Here is a 17206-nt window from a genome sequence, read left to right on the forward strand (position 1 = left end):
CCCCGAAAATTAAAGTTTGACGATGAGCGTGCTATGAGTCGCAAGTTTGCGATGGCATTCTTCTTTATCTCCATCTATTCGTGTTTATATCTTTTTTTACCATGCCTTTGTTTTATTCTGTGTCTTTGGCAATTCTATGCTATTGAATGTTGTTTTTGAGTAGGACAATTGAGCTTTCTCAACTTGGCGACTGGCTTTTGGTCTGCTGTTCGCGATAGCTCAGCTGAGAGAACAATGCTGTAATATCAGCAATCTTCGTTGATAATTCAATCCGTTTACTTCTACTTGTTTGTTGCTATTACTTGATAATCCTGCTTGGTTGTTCTTCTCTTTGATTCATAATTTGATCGCACGCTGTTATCATACACCTCTTACTCTTATCTCGCTCCGGTATCACTCCTCGCCTCTATCGCCTCAGTTTACTCACGTGAGCTATGATTATCGTCTTTGATAATCAGACATTCTCTGAGCGTACCTTTTGCATGTTCTCGTGGACGACGATGACGACGACGCGATTGTGGCGCTCATGCGTCATCCTCCTTCTCGCATCTCTTGAATACGAGCAGCTCCAACAATCCAGGAGCCGCAGTTTCTGCATTTCTGTTTTTGCTCATTTACTCTATTCTGTCGCAGACGATATCCATCTTTTTACTGTCTTCTTTCAGCGCTTTCTTCTACAAGTCACGTGTATTCTGACGAATGGCAGAGTCGGGAAATAGCATGCCAGAGATGGCAGTGCACGGTCGCGCCACACAGCGCCAGCCTCGCCAAGTTAAACTTTCACTGTGAAAGGCTGGTCCCGGCGTACATTTAGAAGAGCTCACTTCTCATTTTTTTTTGCCTCAGCGGCCCTTTCTATTCTTTATCTTCCTACTCCACTCCTTCTTCCTCCTACATCACTTGATACTCTTGTTTTTCATCATGATGCTCACAGCCAAGCGCAATCTCATCTTCTTAACTTCGGCGGCTGTACGTTCTTCCGTTATTCCTTTGATTCATGGAAATACGAGATGCACTGCTGACTGCTTTGACTAATTAGACCGCCTGCCTCGTACTCACCCTCCTCGGAGTGATGCAGCTCACCAAGGCCGCTCATTTCCATCTTCCGCTTCCAGATTTTTATCCTGTCATGGCAATGATCCTACCGTCCGCCACTCTGCTGCTTCTCGTTCTTCCCATCGCCAGTAAACAAGTCTTCACCGAGCAACGCATGTTCTATCCAGCCATACTGATCGGGCTGGTCGTCGTCTCCTCTCTCTTCATTGCTTTGCTGACGCCGTATCTTAACTCGCTTAGTATGTGCGTGCACGAAACTGCTTGGAAAGCCATGTACGACAGCCAAGATGCTCGGATCGAGAAAATCGAAACCGCGCTCAAATGTTGTGGATTCAACTCGGTTTACGATCGCTCTGCACCATTCGTTACTACGCCAGACAGTATTGCTAATGCTTGCGTACTCAAATATCACTACAACGAATCGTGCAGTACCAAATGGGAGCATGAGACTTCAGTCGCTGCTGAGTGGTGTGTCACAGTGTTTGCCTTCATTTTGATCGGCAACGTTATCAGCTTAATCCACACTGTATTAATTTACAAGAAGTATGCTCTTGCTGCTGGCGGTTTGAATGCGGCTATCAAATCGGCACAGCAGACCAGCCACAGCCGGCAAAGCAGCGGATACGCAAGTATAATATCGGACTCGCCGCTGCTTACTAACGAGCAGTCTGGGTTGCTTGAGGAACAATCTGCCACATCGCGGCAAACCAGCAGTTCCCTTGATCTTTCGTAATAGCTTGCTTGAGTCGTTTGCGTGAGTCACTTGCTTGTAGTGTGGGGCGATAGGATGATGTTGACGATGACGACGACGATATACGTACATACTTTCAACATACGGTGTAATGGTATTTAATTTGGGTTTATTTTTTTCTCTTTTTTTCTTGTGCAGTGTATCTTTTTCGCGGTAGGATTCTCGGTTGTGTTTCCAGTCTACTATTTACATACGGCTACCATATCTTGGTAAATAAAAAAACACTTGTTACCTATCAAACATTGAACTTCAGAGATCGAAAACAACAAAACTCCATATAATTCCTTTATAGTGTACATTGGCAATATTTCCCAATTCATCTATTCTCGCATTTAATCTTCCATCTCCGCATCTTTATCTTTTGGTGGACCGCATGGTTGAATCGTTTTCTAGTAGCCTCGTTAGTATTGTGCTCAATGAGTTGCATAAAAAGCATTACGAAAGATCCGTATCCACGCTCCTTCGCAAGTAATTAGGAATTAATTCAGAGGAAATCATACATCAATGAACATCTTTCTGACTTTTTGCTGCGGTTCGTTAAGAGCCACCGAAAAATGCTGTAAAAGTGCCGGATGCCCTACGTATAACGCCAAAGAATCACGCTGGATATTATTCATCCATTCACTATATTATATATTATAATTAGTAACATTTTACTTGATTAAGGTAAGAATTAATAAATCTGGCGAGGAAAAAGACAACTTACTGTTTTGTTGTATCTGCGTGACCGACGCCGATGTAGCGCGCTTGAAGCTGTTCAAGTTGTTGCTGCGCACGTAATTTATCTGCCTACAGTATCAGATCAGAGATTAGATACATGCTGATTCTCACATCAAAACTATTAACACACCATTGTGGAGATTAACCAGAATACTGATCTCTGCTAAGTCTCTACTACTTCTCAACGCCTGATATATTTTGCAGTGATATATGTCACGTGACTAATGGATAGGATCCTAAGACATGCGTAACGGCCAACTATCTTTATTCAAAGCGTGTTCGTTAACAGCAAAGTTCAACTGCGTGATATTTTGACAAATGCCACTGAAAGATCAAGAAGAGTCGTTGTATACTGTATATCTTCGATTTCCGTTTCCCAGAGAAGGTTTCAGTGATCCTAATCCGGTAATTCATGGATCTAATCTCGAAAATCTGATTACAGACAATAGAGTTAACTGTTGTTTTGTATAGGTTGCATGGAACTCTGAGAAAGAACAGGAGCTATGGAGCATACTATCACGGACGAGTAAGCGGACAGATATAAAGTGTACGTACCTGATTTAAAAGGCTGCGAGAGAGATATTAACATGCAAGATTAGGGCCTCAACTGTTTGTTTATCTTTTGGTATAAAACATCTATAGCCTACGATACTAACCGGATGCAATCGATCAGTGCAGAATATTTTCAGGCTTCTATTCCCTTTTTATTGCAACAGGCAGCATGGCTTTACGAGCGTGAACTGCAACAAGTCAGCGAGGAAATGCAGCGTGTGACTATTCAAAACTGTGTGACAATCTCTCCGTATAACTTAGTAGCGCGCAAAGATGAATCATACTAATCCATGCTTTTAGCTATGCTCCTTAATCAATCTGGGCAACGCAGTCTTTCGAGTGAGGGCGCAGGGACTCCAGGATCTGACGACATACGCAGATTACATACATATACCAGACGCCATGATGTGCCCTCGCATCCAAGCGATGATACCCGATCGATTGCGTCCCGATACTCTGCAGACGATCCCGCGTTTTCTTCCTCTCCCGGATCATCTCCACAGCAAGCTCAGCAGCAACAATCTCAACAATTCGTCTCGGCACATACGAATGAGCGACGACCGATGCGTACCTCATACATTCAATCCAGCTTCAATCGGCAAACACCCACTCAACAATCCCGCGCTTCTCCCCAACCGCTACCTCATCATCTTTATCGCCGCAATCTCCACTCATCAACTCCGCCGAGTCGCGAAAGTTCTCCTCTTGCAGTAGGCGTCGATGCATCGCGGCATCACATTGTGGCGCAGAACAGCACAGGGAGTTCATTTAGTGATCTCTCGGATGCGAGCATTAGCCGCTCGGCGCTCGAGGAGGCGTTATTGAGCGAAGTTAATCGAAATGGTCGAGCTGGAGCGGGGACGAGTAAGATGTCTATGCTTTCTGGAGTATTACGGAGTCGGTATTTTGATCCTCGGTAGATTGAATAATTAAACTTGCGAATTCTCATGACATTAATATACAATATCCTGATTCCCTGAATGACACCTATCAGAAATGTACATATTTCTGGATCATTCACACTTTTGTAGTTTTGGATAAATTCTCGGAAAGAGTATCATGCATAAAGTTCCCCGACCCTGTCTTATATATAGCCTTATCCAGTCGTTTCTCACTAGCCGCAGAATCCATATTCTCAATAGGTTGAAGAGGTGCTGATTTGTTTGTCGCAGTGACATCATAATCCTCTTCGTGATCCCTATCTGCTTTTCCAACCTCAGCCTCAGCCTCAGCCTCTTCCTCCATCATTGCCTCAAGTTCTTCAGCAGTCGGCATTTGATCGTGATGATCCTCGACAGCATGACTCGTTTGCCCTACAGAACCCAACGAGATATTATCCTCGTCATCGATGAAATCCGCCATTTCAGCTTCAGCGGCTAGACGCGCTGCTTGCTTTTTCTCTGCAAGTGCATTAGCAACTACTCCATCATCTGTAGGCTTTGATTGTTCCTGAGCATGTTGATTCAAAATATCTTGATAAATATCCTCCATTTCATCGTAATCTGGCGCTAATGGTTTTCTAGCTTGTTTTTTCTTCTTTGACACGTCGTCATAGCCATACTTCAAAAAATGCAATGATCCAACCATCTTCGTAAACAGAATTTCAACAAAATAAGCCGGTCTTTCTTTTAAGTTCCTGATTAGTCTTCTAGTAAAATGCTTCATAAATTGCTCTACATCCTCGCGCGAGCTACGCGAAGCTGGGATTCCGCGTTTGGGATCCAAACATTTGTAGAGCAGATTAACAAAATCAAGACGAAACAGCAGAATTTCCTGCTCGTCTTTGAAAAAAACACGGTGGAAAAATGAAATGACGCGCTTGATTTGACTGTCGGATAACTCGGCGTAATTCGAAAGCACTTGACAAAACATATCAACACAATTTTGTGTGAGAAATCGGGATTCAAAGCGTGCAAATTCAAATGCACGCTCAGAGGCTGCTGTAGATCGCGCCAGTTTATCTGCTGGATGTTCATCGATTTCGGAATCTTCATCGTCATCCTCAGACCCATGTTTGCGCTTTCTCGATGATGTGTCTGTGAATTGCCGATTTGCTTTGGATCTCCGACGACGCTTCTTCTGTTTGACAAATAACTTACCTTGCTTTGAGAAAGTTTCAAGAATTTTCAAAACCACGTAAATCAAATCGCAGCACCCTTGTTGTAAAAGCATATGTGCTTTTCTGATTACGTTCGGCAATCTGGAAATCATCTCAAGCGTGGTCTCCTCGTAAAACAGCCTTGAAACCATATTCTCCGCAATATCACGGTCAGCTTCGATATTACTCGCCGACATTTCCGAGGCAACCAAAACCACAGTTTTGAAGGCATTCATAGCATAAGCAAGTTTCGTCATTTGTCTATTCTCAGAAGCTTGGCGCATAAGTTTTGTGATTGTTATTAGCGACTGATGATCAAGAACTCCGGCTATTAGACCAAAACCAAGCTCTTCGTTTGGAGTCTTGCGTTGTCGCTCAAGCTCGGCATTGAGAAACCAGGAGATTAGATAGAGAAATTGGACTAGATGGTGCTCTTCGACGAGTCCAGACTCGCGTTCGATTTCTTTACGGATACTGATGAACAGAGCTATTAAGCTGTTAGACGTCATGCTAAATATAAAGAAACTACGGATACATACGATTAAATGACGTATCGAGAAAGTTACCGACAAATGAAGCGAGAAGTTTTTGCGCATCGCTGGTGATACGCACGGGTCGTTCAAGTGGATCATCATCTGCTTGAGCCTTGCGTCTACCTTCTTGTCGTCGCGGTGCCTTCAACGAGTCTAACTTATCGATAGCAGCAGCCGTACCGTCAATCGCTTGCGGACCAGAGATGGTAAGCCGGTCTTGTCCTTTGATAACAAGAGAGGTCATTGTCCCAAATCGGTTATGACGTGTTGGTCCTGATCTTCCTTTGATTCGAGAGCCATCTTCCAAAGCGAGCCAGGGGTTGTTGGTGTTGGAACTATCTTCTGAAGCTAACACAGGATTTGAAACTGATGGCTCGTCGTCAACGAATATGCTGGATGGATCAATGCCTTTTACAATGTGAAACAGTAACTCTAGTAAAGCAAGACTGAGAGATTTCAAATCATCTTCAATTCCAGATGAAAGAACAGCAATGAGATCAAATATGTTTTGGCGCTCGAAAGCGACAATAGTACTGCTTCTACTATCGTCAACGGCATCCTGCGTAGGTATCTCAATTAATGCGATATTTCGTAAAAAATAAAGAACAAGTTTGACAATAGCCTCGTCACGAGTTGACCGCTCCCGGCGATCTTTGGCAATTGCCGGGAGTGCGACGCAAACTACGGAACTTAGCACTGAACCGCTAGGATGAGTGAGAGCTGCTTGTTTGTATTTTCTCTGCGCGCGCTCAATGTGTGGCTTCTGCTTGTTTGTATCTGCGTTGTAACGGGCGCCTTCAAGTTGAACAGGCCACGATAAAGGAACGAGAAGTTCGACTAATGGCTGCGATTAGTATCAATCTCACAATAAGAGAGAGTGACAAACGATATATGTAGGTACATACCACAAGCCAGAGCAATTCTGTAACGAGCGCCAACTGCTCGTCCGGCAGCTTCCCAGTCAGTCACAATCCTCATTAAATCATTCTCCACAAGTCCTGTTTCAGTAATAGCTCGTGCTACGTCAAGTCTGTTGAGCTTCTCGTCGTAAGCTTTGATCCAGATCTTGATGTCCTTGAGACAGCCTAACGCGTCATCTCCAAGAACATAGGGCGCATCGGGGAGTTCGCGGTCGGGACCACCAAGCGCTGATACAAGATGCGCTATTGAATCGGACACCAGAGGGTCGATATCGTTCTCCATTTGTTACAGGGTTTGAAGATGGGATATGAAGGACTTGGAAAGATCCTAGGAAGAGTAGAGTAGCTAATCCGCGTCCTCCGGGTAACACGTTCAAACAACTCCAAATTACGCGCTGAGTCGCGCGCGTGCTCGAGAGTTAACCGCATTTCATTTGTTTACAGTTTGATTCCCCTATGTGAATTTCGGCTTAGATTATTCCCCTATTTTGACCCCATCGCCCGTGTCCTCATATTTGATAATTGTATATAATGGAGGTGGATGAGTCCATACTGTCTGCAGCACACCAGCGACAGAATGCGACAGGCAAAGCTACTCCCACTCATCCAGATCTCAGACTGGCCAACTTCCTCACCCCGCAGCGGTTCGCCCTCATCTCTCTCATCCAGTTATACTTTGACCTCGGGGTGCGTGCTGAAGACCGGCATCGAGTTCTGCAAACAATCATGGGATACATCGGCACGACATCCTTCGGCATTATGTGTAAGTCGATCAGAGCCATTGGTCGTGATTTCCAAGGCTGCCGAGACGCCGACGGGCGTAATCTCTTTAAAGTCTACGTAACCCAGGTATGTGCATTATTTTTTATCAAAAGTAAACTCTGCTTAGTTGAATGTATAGCTTTTTGCAATTGAGACAATTGAAGACATGTACTCGGTCTTTGATAGCATGGATATAGTCTTCTTTCAACCTGAAGACAACCAAGCTCCACTAGTCACCCCAAACTCTCTAGTAGGAACATTTTTGCGTCGCTGCTATTTGGAGTTCCAAGAAATGTCATTTGAAGAACGGTCGCATTTATGGGAGGGATTTAAACAATTTTGCGAAGCAGACCAGGACTGGTCAGTCAATGCCGAGATCAAACGATACAAGAGAGACCCGTCAAGCAAGCGTCAAGTAACTCAGAAGAGCAATCGTTCATTTGCGGTGGATGACATGATGCGGGTCTTTGAACATCAAATTAAATATATGCATGGTAAATGATATATTATTTCATTTGATCAATGGAAGTTTTAAGCTGATTATGACATTAGAACATGGAGTCCGTTTGACAGCGGAAATGCTGGAAACTCTTGAATACTCTCTGCAATCTACTGGAAGGCAGCCAGCGACTCTTTACTACATCAAATTTCTCCATGCCTGGCGCACTGGCGATTACAAACAAGCAAATGAAAACCTTCGCAGTTATTTTGACTTTGCAAGTCTCAAGCATCCAAATTCCCGTTATCAGTACGCTCTCTTAAATCTAGCAATGATGCAGGCGGATTTTGGCTGTCGTGAGGAAGCTATTTGGGCTATCCAAGAAGCTATTAGAACCGCCCGTGAGTACCGCGATTCTGTGTGCTTGAACTTTTGCCTGTCGTGGGTGACGGAGATGCAGGCTGAGTTTCCTGGTCACTACTCACACGTTGCTGCCGATGATGAGAATACTTTGAGATATCTTAAAGCTAAGGCTCAAGAAAGCTCAATGCCAGATCTTCATTCAACCGTGTACCTGGCGGAAACAAGACAATTAATGGCTGAGGGAGCATCTCCTACTGAGATTGTTGAAGCTCTAGACAAAAGTGCATTTGTTATTGCCAGCATGAATATTCCGTCAACTATTGAAACACTCTACTCAGCTAAAGCTACGTTATGGAATAGACTTGGCGTGCATGCCCTTTCGTCATTTTATACTCGTGTCGGGAGCAATGTATATAGCTCAACGAGTATATTTAACGAGGAAACCGTCAGAGCACGATGTCGCACAGCCTATTCCGAGGCGCTGAATGGGTTTTACGATCAGTCGTTGAAAACGCTTTTTCAGATTGAAGATCTAGCGAGCGCGAATCGGGCTTCGTTTACTCGCTGGTCAGTCTATGGTAATCTGGTTAAGTTGAAACGTGCAATTCGCAACCAATGGACTTCTGAGGCGACAGAGTATTTTGGAAAACTACAATGCATGGAGGAAATCAGCGATGCAGAGATTAGTTTTGAAATTGCAGTGATCAGTGTAGACTATCATCTTTTGATTGGTAACACTGAAGTCGCAGTCTCTTTAATTACAAAACATCTGGACTCGGCTGTTTTCTTGACTGCGGATATATACATGCAACTGAGATATCAGATTGCGTATGCGAATGTTATGAACAAGATTGGTTCTAATTATAGGGGCTATTCGTTAATGATGCGTACTGTAGCAATCTCTGAGAAAAACTGCATTGTTCCGTGTTTAATTGACGCAATCTTTGAGCTATGTGCGGTCTTCATTTCATCAAAACAATTCGATTCAGTACTTTCAATTCTCGACTCTGTGTTTCCATTTGCCAACGCTTGCTCTGACTATGAAATGCTTGCCCGTGCATTCTACCTTACTTTTGTCGCAATGGTCGGCGCAAACGACTCGCTCAATGATGCTAACCTCAGTATCGATTCAGAAAAGGAAGACATGCTTCGGAAAGTCGCTCATAGTATTAAATACGCACGTCGCGCGCTGGTGCTATATCGGCAATTACAAGACGCTGCAATGGTGAGAGAACTTACGTCATCTCTAACTAGACTGTACAATATTCTCGGCGAGCAGTTTAACGAAGGACGCAAGGAATTTTTGGGAGAGTACTTCGAGAATATGGAGGCGATGAAACTGGATAAGAATCCGCATGTGCTCTTGTGGCAGGCTAATGATTCCATAGACCGGGGAATAAATATGGACGATGACGAGATTTAGAAGCTGTGATTATGGAGGAATTAATGGTTATTCTGGCTATTTTGCATTCGGATTGGAGTTAGTGTATCTATGAAATTTGTTTTTTTATAATTAAGCAGAAGATAAAATAAATTAATTTCGTCTACTTCCAATTCCACAATAATGAGTCAGAGATAGTATAAATAAATGCTTTATTTACAAACTACCACCATTCAACATAAATCAGCAAGAATTACAAACATATGTACACAAATTAAGAAGAAAGAAATTTTAAAACCAAAGACTCCAGTTATAGATTTCGCACACCCCGTGCTTGAGATCGTTTCTCTAAAGAGCGAGTTGGGATTGGTGATTGAAGAATGTTGGTGTCGTCAATTGAATGATAATAGCGACAGCCCTGTTTCGGTGGGTCTGATCTTTGTCCTTCACCGAATGCTGAAAACAGAATAGCAAAATGGTCTAAATCAAGATAGAAGCGCTCGAGTTCTAGAGTATTGAGGACCGAATTACGAGAATAGCTTGACGATAAACTCCCAGGTTCCAAACATGATGATTGAATTCGGCACTGTTCGCATCAAATGAGGCGTAAGTCCACCATACAGAGCAATAAAGCCTTCATCTTTCCAAATGGTAGTAAAGCAGTTGATTAACCCATTGTATTTTGGCTTCCCATTATCCAAAGGTCGCTGCCGAAGTCTTGTTCGCACTACTTCATGTGGGTATGTCAGCAACGAGGCAGAAAGTTTCGCAACACCCGCCGCTCCAGATTTTGCCAGCCATTCAAAAAAAGCATCTCCCGTTGTCGACTGGACGCCAAGACTATCGCGAAGCTTTTCACGCTGACGAATAAGACTTTTCATTTGCTCATATAGCACCCACTGTAGTGATGATTCAACGACTCCAAGGTAACTTGCAGTCAATCCTCGATAGAGACCCTTGATGCCTTCTTTCTGATATACTTGCTTAACACAATCAGCACTGTTTTTATACTGTCGTTTCTGTACACCGGTGTCACTATTTTGTTTATCGAGCTGGAGTCGAGTCTTGACGAGCCAGATTGGGTTGGTAGCAGTCGACGTGGTGATTCCGGCGATTGCAGCCGCGGTCAAGTTGACCCATGCCGCCTCTTCGCCGTTATTGAATTTGGTTGAGACAAACGTTTTTCCCGTATTGTATGTGAAGAAGTTAATTGACCTGGATGTCTGTTAGCTTTCTAATCGACAGATGAACAAAAATTATTGATTTACCTCGCGGGAATAACACCGACTAAATTCGGGCCGAGTCCTTTAAACAATGCCCGACCACCTTCAAGTTTGTACACATCACTAAAAAAAGTCAGCAGACGAAATCGGATCAAACAAACAGATACTGCGTACACCATAATCTGGAAGGTCTCATAAAAATGTAATCCGATAGACCGCAAATGGCCAATTTTTCGACTATCTCTCAACGCATTTTGCAAATGTCCTTTTTGCATCTGCGAGCTGTAAAAATCACTCTGCAGTCTGGTTTTGACAACGTCAAGCGGACAGGTCAAAATAGAGCCCATCATGCCTCCGAATCTAAAATTTCGCGCGCGTGAGCAAGATATTTCACTGCCAACATATGACCCTGTCTGAAGCACTTACCCTCCGGCAAAAAAATGAACCCATGGTCGTGATATTGACTGGACTTTATCCACAGTCTTTGCACTGGCGACGCCGCCCGGGGCTAAAGGTGGAGGCAGCTGTACGTCTGCAGGCGATGATGTCGCTGACGGCGCGACAGAAGAAGTCATGTCTATACACTTTCTTTGCCTGCAGCTTTGAGTAATAGTAAGTCTTTCTCTCGAGAAAACCAGAGTATAGGCTACCAGAGCAAATGAGGTTGAGGATGCTGCAAAAGAATGAGACCAGAGGCTGCGGAATCTCTGGTATCGCGAGTGTGTGCTTGGGAGATTTTCTTAGTTTTGGCTGATTCTAAAAAATTTGGAGACTTCGCGCGTCTTTCCGCAACCAGCCGCACCACGCCAATCTATTTCGAACTCTAACTTAAGTCACGTGTATTTTGCGGATTGGTCAGCGTCTCGAATTTTTGGAACAGCGACTGGGTCGTTGCTACTTAATTTAGTAATTTAGTTAATGTAGTAGTTAGTGTTGCAGCTTATATTAATGGGTCACTAAAGTTCTAATCGGTTCCAGTCAGAGATGTACATTGGTTTTTAATTAGCTCTACCGTCGCAAACTAGCACCTACTTGGAGACTGACGGGTGCAGTAAGTCCTCGATATCCATGGACTTCATGTAGCGCTCACGAACCGCAATCTTCAAATTGGTCACCTCCTCCGCGCCGTCATTGCTAGGATCAATGACAGTCTTATATGGACGCGTTCCAAAAGGTAGGTTGACAAGCCTCACAATTTCTTCGGCGACAATATTGATGCCGACACCTGAAGGAAAGATCTCGGCAAGCTTCTCGCCAGTCTTCTCGCTGAGACCAGCATAGTACTTTTCGTACTCGTCAGCAATATCCTTGTCCTTCGGCCTTCCTGCATTTGCGAGATGATTGGTACCAGTCGGGAATGCACCTGGGATAATGACCGAGCTTTCAATTCCCCAGCGGGCAATCTCGCTAGCATCGCAATGGAGTCCATACCACTTTTAGCGGCAAAATAAGGACCAAGGTAAGGAGGATTTCCGCCGTCGGTGGATGATGACCCGACCCATAGTACATAAGCCTTATGCTGCTTTCGCAGGTGAGGCAGAGCGGCGCACATCAGGCGGTGCGCAGAGACAGCATTGGCATCTTAGATCTCGTGGAGCTGCTCGGGCGTGAAGGATTCGAGCGGGCCTAGAGTCATGTGGCCGACATTGTGGATAACAACATCAAGGTGACCTTGATCTTTAATGATTTGGTAGACAGCGGCTTTAGTTGATTCGTCAGAGGCGACGTCCATCTCGACGGCAAATAATTTGACGCCGTTCTCTTTAGAAAACTCGTTGCATTTCTGCACCTGCGCCGCATTGCGATCGGCAGTTGCACGCATGCCAGCGTAGACTATGTGGCCGGCTTTTGCGAGAGCACGGGCTGCCATGGCTCCAAAGCCGGAGGAGGCGCCAGAAATTGTGATGACGAGTTGTTGCGGCATTGTGAGAGAGCAGGAAGAGCAGAAGACAGTGAAGATGGATATATTAGGGACAATGAGCAGAGCAATAATATACAGAAGCAGCGAGGGGTATATTTAAATATTGAGAATATTACAACCTGTGATGGACGAGAAAGCCTGTCGAGCACATGCTCTGCGAAGCTCAACCTCCAGCCATCCTTTGTTTCCTGTGCTCGGCCGAGCCGCACCGCATGGCTTTCATCAAGTGTACGCGCTGGTTATTTGAAACCCTAAACTGCACATCCCCACCAGATTCTGAAATTCAGTTCAGTCCAGTAGATAAAAATAAGCAAGACGCACCAATTGCTCATATAGTTGCTACTGAAAAGTTGGTACTGATTTTCGCCTACATAATCCAATTTAGGTGACGATACAGATTTGCAAAAGCTGGATTATGATAAATGTATTTGATCTAGATTGGAACAGAACGAAGTAAGCCTCTGAAGCATGATTTGTGGGGCTTGCAAGAGAAAAGCGTGGCAGATATCATAAACGTTCTGCTAAGATTTGCATAATGAATCCCACATCTGAGTTGATCACAACGGATGATATGGAAGTTCCAAGGAAGACTGAACCTGCGGAGGAAGGTTCTTTAAACGAACCTTCTCGAGATCAACCGTTGAAGTTAAGAATAGTATCGTTCAATATATGCGGTATTAGGAATGTTCTCCAGTATCATCCATGGAATGAAGCGAAAGATTTTCTACATATGTTTGATATTTTGGACGCTGATATAATCTGCTTTCAGGAGACCAAGATTCAAGGAAAGGATCTTACGAGAGACATGGCCCTGGTGCCAGGTTTCGATTCATACTTCAGTTTGCCGAAGAATAAAAAAGGCTATTCAGGAGTTGCTGTGTACACTCGCCAGTCTAAATGCCGAGCTACAAAAGCTGAAGAAGGCCTCACTGGAATATTGGAGATGCCGCGAGTTAGAGCACAGCAATCTATACGTATTCGAGATTGCAAAGACTCAATAGGTGGCTATGACATGTCTCTGAGTTTGCCTGAAGCCCTACTACTTGACTCAGAGGGAAGAGCCTTGGTATTAGATTTTGGGCTGTTTGTTCTTTTTAATGTTTACTGCCCAGCAGTATCCAGCGAGGAGAGAAACAAGTTTCGCGAGCAATTTCAAAAGATCCTTTTTCAGCGTGTGCGAACGTTAATTGAAGTTGAGAAGCGTCAAGTGATTGTTGTCGGAGATTTCAATATCATACGCGATCCTGTCGATACTGCCGATCCGTCAGAGATCATGAGGATCAACAATCTTGATTCGTTTCATTCTAATTTTTCGAGACAGCTGTTAAACTCTTCAATCTTCCCTTCCCCAAACGCATTTCTTTCTGATCTGTGTAGACAATTTTATCCAGACAGGAAGGGAATGTACACGTGCTGGAACCAAAAGCTGAATGCTAGACCGTCAAATTATGGTAAGCTAAGCTCATTACGTTGCCAGTTCTGAATTCTAACATAACGAAGGTTCTCGCATTGACTATATATGCGCATCTTCTGCGATTGCTAGTAATTGTGTCGATGCCAATATTCGTCCTGATTTGTTGGGATCTGATCACTGCCCAATTTACGCAGACTTTGCCTGTACAAGTGCCGAGCTTTCACGAAGCACGGTTGACCCTCCTCGTCTATGTAAAAGCTTTTACGGAGGCTTGCAGTCAACTGCAAGTATCGATAGCTTATTCAAGAATAAGAGTCAAGGTATTGTTGCGAGTAGGCAATATGCCAGACCAGCTACTCCGGACGATGAACCCAATGATAATTCAGATTTAAAATATAAGAAAGCGAGGCTTTCTACCTCATCCCCGGATTCTAAAGGCTTGACTGCCGATAAAAGAGCTGCGAAAAGCGGCCAGCTTAGACTCACTAGTTTTGTATCTCGATCAAAGACCACAGGTAAAGTCTCTCACATCTTGCATTGAAAGAATTTTGACTGATGGTTCAGCGTTAGATGAGCGCGTAAAGACGCCTCCTACACTCGATTTGGACCGTTCTGCTTCTGCGGATGATGCGGATAGTATTCCTAATCCTTTCAAACTTGGATTTGATACTTCAGATAAATGGAAGACAATCTTCAAAAAACCGGAAGCTCCGACTTGTGATGTTCATGGGGAGCCTTGTATTCAGCTAATAACCAAGAAATCTGGGATAAATGAAGGCCGAGCATTTTGGATATGTTCTAGGTATATCCTCAACGTTTTGCTGCTTTGATTTACGACGCTAATGGTTTGATTTATCTACAGGCCTGTTGGACCAGGTTACGAGACCGCATCTAGACCGAGATCGGAGATCAATAAAGAGTACAGATGTTCTTTTTTTCAATGGGCAAGCTCCAATTCAAAGAAATGAACAATCAGATTTACAGCAAAACCCTTGCAAAAATGAATGGCACAAGTAATATTATTATGGTATCTATATGTAAAAACTTCCCGGAGCATCTTCCCATCGGATTTCCGAGGCATTTGTGATCTCAGGTAAATTGCTTTCAGATGGTTCCATATGCACTTCGGAGGCGTCTACTGATTCTCAATCGAAGCGTTAGCGATATTCGTGATATAAATAAATACAGATTGGCAGATAAGCTTACCCATCAAAACCGGGTCGTAATTTTGTGGGGTTGGGAAGCAGGAGTATTGTATAGCGTAAAAGTCGTTGGAAAACAATTCATCCTGCGCAACATTGCCATGATGGTCTGTGTCCTCAAATGAACTCTTGTAGACTGAGCCATCTACGCCTGCTGCTGCAAGTCCAGCCTTTTCGAGATTGTCCTCTTCTCTGAAGAGGTTAGGGGACCTTACGGAGAGCTCGGCGGCATCACTGTAATTAATATTCCTATCCGGTTTAATATCTTGCTCATTCCCGCATATATCTGTGTTCTGGAGATGTCTTCGCATGCGTCTTGGCTTTTCTCCTGGTCGTCTTGGGGAATATCTATATTCCGGATATTGAAGTTGATGTTCAGATCTTTCTTTGTTGGCCAGCTGGCGGTAGTAATCGCGAACATGAACAGGTTCGTCCTTCCACATCTGCTACCGGATTTATTAGCAATAACATTCGTATATAGAAGGAGAGAAAAAAAATGGGCTCTTCAGACCTTTGCGATAACTCTTGACGCAGCTGTGTTAGATATGTCACCCCTCTGCATCACTTCATTATGTTTCCGACCGCGATAGATAATGAATGCATTGCGGGGACGAGGAATTTTTTCCGCTCGTTTGGCTTTCAGAAAACTCGAAGTCTTCACTTTAGTCGAATTTTTGCTGTCAGAAGAACATAAACGATTAGATTCCACTAAGGAACAACTGCGTTGAATAACGAAGGCCTTGGGGACGAATGATTTCCCGTCAGACTCAGTAGGAGGAGACGACGAACCTCCACCGGGAATGATAAATATATGCCCATTATGTTGCTTTGCTAATTGAATGATTTTTGATATAGAAACTTCCGTGTTCTCGCCTACATTGATAGCAACCGAAACTGCTCCAGAAGACATGGCGCATTAAGAAAGCAGAAATTTGGTCGACCTCGGCAGTATAGTAGAAAAAAAATATCAACGTCTTTTATGCTGTATCAAGATTCAAGCGGTTAAGGATTCTCCTGCCACTACTGTAATGAGTACAAGATGTATGATTTATTGGCCGTAAAACAAAGTAACTCTAACAAGAGGCGGTGTCCCGAATCCTTTATATATATCCGCGTTAATCGTGGGTGCGCGGGCATTGACGTGACAGCCAATGGGAGACATTCCTGAGCCACTTGTAACTGTAATCTCCTATATGAGTCGCAGCCATATTTGCGATCCCAGTTTGTGGAGTTTGGCGGCGGCGCCAGATGCAACAAATCGTGGGTGATACATCGGGTAGGAACGAAAATCATCGATAGAGATGTGAGCCCGGTGTGGCGTGCATGTGGCTAGTGCTGGCTTGGGTACACGGGCTTGCATATAAAGTATACGAGCCCTGGTCTATCCTCACTTTACGCCCGAAAATGAAACTTAATCAGGCATTACAATTGAGGCAGTAAGCACCGGCTAAGTCACCACTTATTGGCATTGCGGTGTCTTGTCTGCCTAGTACTTAGGTTGAGAGGAATTAATTGAAAATTAATGTGCTGGGTGTGATTTTGCCTGCTGTCGAATTTTTCTATCTAATCATAAAAGTACTGCTGGTTGTCTGCGACCGCGGCCGTTATTCTCCTTATAAATGATAAGGTTTATCGGGACACTCCAGTTACCAACAATTTGAGTTCAAGTCAGCAGTCGCTAGTACACGTTGGCGTTCGTTAACTGTTTTTGATCTCAACAATACTAAAACCTATAAATGATGTCCTAAAAGAGATGTTACAACTCATGGGCAAGACTAAAAGAGCTTTATATATCCACTGCCCTGGAATGCTTTCTTTTGCGGTTCATCCCCATTGAGGTACCTGGAGACAAAATAAGGCGGCTAAAATTT

At 44.0% G+C, this 17206-nt stretch overlaps 9 protein-coding genes across 9 annotated transcripts; 4 read left to right on the forward strand and 5 right to left on the reverse strand.

The window, feature by feature from the left end:
• The first annotated feature begins 820 nt into the window (after positions 1-820).
• On the forward strand, positions 821-2050 carry V2V93DRAFT_128768 (uncharacterized protein). The gene is made up of 2 exons (XM_066906797.1): positions 821-969; positions 1040-2050. Exons 1-2 carry the CDS (start codon positions 922-924, stop codon positions 1787-1789), a joined length of 798 nt encoding a protein of 265 aa, XP_066768071.1. The 5' UTR covers positions 821-921; the 3' UTR covers positions 1790-2050.
• On the reverse strand, positions 2014-2785 carry V2V93DRAFT_364607 (splicing factor 3B, subunit 5). The gene is made up of 4 exons (XM_066908883.1): positions 2658-2785; positions 2514-2596; positions 2308-2431; positions 2014-2196 (listed from the first exon to the last, which is right to left on the reverse strand). The coding sequence occupies exons 1-4, from the start codon at positions 2658-2660 to the stop codon at positions 2140-2142; spliced, it is 267 nt and encodes an 88-aa protein (XP_066768072.1). The 5' UTR covers positions 2661-2785; the 3' UTR covers positions 2014-2139.
• Positions 2676-4028, forward strand: V2V93DRAFT_364608 (uncharacterized protein). The gene is made up of 5 exons (XM_066908884.1): positions 2676-2932; positions 2999-3074; positions 3127-3136; positions 3201-3313; positions 3380-4028. The coding sequence occupies exons 1-5, from the start codon at positions 2846-2848 to the stop codon at positions 3997-3999; spliced, it is 906 nt and encodes a 301-aa protein (XP_066768073.1). The 5' UTR covers positions 2676-2845; the 3' UTR covers positions 4000-4028.
• Positions 4029-4096: 68 nt separating this feature from the next.
• Positions 4097-6913, reverse strand: V2V93DRAFT_320654 (timeless protein-domain-containing protein; the record flags this gene model as incomplete). Its single annotated transcript, XM_066907329.1, has 3 exons — positions 4097-5664; positions 5717-6547; positions 6616-6913. 3 exons carry the CDS (start codon positions 6911-6913, stop codon positions 4097-4099), a joined length of 2697 nt encoding a protein of 898 aa, XP_066768074.1.
• Positions 6914-7061: 148 nt separating this feature from the next.
• Positions 7062-9742, forward strand: V2V93DRAFT_364613 (anaphase-promoting complex subunit 5-domain-containing protein). The gene is made up of 3 exons (XM_066908885.1): positions 7062-7479; positions 7532-7886; positions 7945-9742. The coding sequence occupies exons 1-3, from the start codon at positions 7162-7164 to the stop codon at positions 9615-9617; spliced, it is 2346 nt and encodes a 781-aa protein (XP_066768075.1). The 5' UTR covers positions 7062-7161; the 3' UTR covers positions 9618-9742.
• Positions 9711-11575, reverse strand: V2V93DRAFT_364616 (mitochondrial carrier domain-containing protein). Its single transcript, XM_066908886.1, has 4 exons — positions 11225-11575; positions 10973-11158; positions 10844-10921; positions 9711-10790 (listed from the first exon to the last, which is right to left on the reverse strand). The coding sequence occupies exons 1-4, from the start codon at positions 11371-11373 to the stop codon at positions 10103-10105; spliced, it is 1101 nt and encodes a 366-aa protein (XP_066768076.1). The 5' UTR covers positions 11374-11575; the 3' UTR covers positions 9711-10102.
• A 100-nt stretch (positions 11576-11675) lies between these two features.
• Positions 11676-12722, reverse strand: V2V93DRAFT_403428 (SDR family NAD(P)-dependent oxidoreductase; the record flags this gene model as incomplete). The annotated part of the gene is made up of 3 exons (XM_066912624.1): positions 11676-12161; positions 12230-12379; positions 12470-12722. The coding sequence occupies 3 exons, from the start codon at positions 12720-12722 to the stop codon at positions 11827-11829; spliced, it is 738 nt and encodes a 245-aa protein (XP_066768077.1). The 3' UTR covers positions 11676-11826.
• A 296-nt stretch (positions 12723-13018) lies between these two features.
• On the forward strand, positions 13019-15341 carry V2V93DRAFT_364622 (DNA-lyase 2). Its single transcript, XM_066908887.1, has 4 exons — positions 13019-14170; positions 14220-14648; positions 14704-14935; positions 14996-15341. The coding sequence occupies exons 1-4, from the start codon at positions 13255-13257 to the stop codon at positions 15099-15101; spliced, it is 1683 nt and encodes a 560-aa protein (XP_066768078.1). The 5' UTR covers positions 13019-13254; the 3' UTR covers positions 15102-15341.
• Positions 15140-16623, reverse strand: V2V93DRAFT_364625 (uncharacterized protein). Its single transcript, XM_066908888.1, has 3 exons — positions 15847-16623; positions 15340-15778; positions 15140-15277 (listed from the first exon to the last, which is right to left on the reverse strand). The coding sequence occupies exons 1-3, from the start codon at positions 16243-16245 to the stop codon at positions 15165-15167; spliced, it is 951 nt and encodes a 316-aa protein (XP_066768079.1). The 5' UTR covers positions 16246-16623; the 3' UTR covers positions 15140-15164.
• Positions 16624-17206: the final 583 nt, after the last annotated feature.

This window comes from Kockiozyma suomiensis, assembly GCF_038497685.1.
Source record: "Kockiozyma suomiensis strain NRRL Y-17356 unplaced genomic scaffold V2V93scaffold_2, whole genome shotgun sequence".
Taxonomy (NCBI): Eukaryota; Fungi; Ascomycota; class Lipomycetes; order Lipomycetales; family Lipomycetaceae; genus Kockiozyma; species Kockiozyma suomiensis.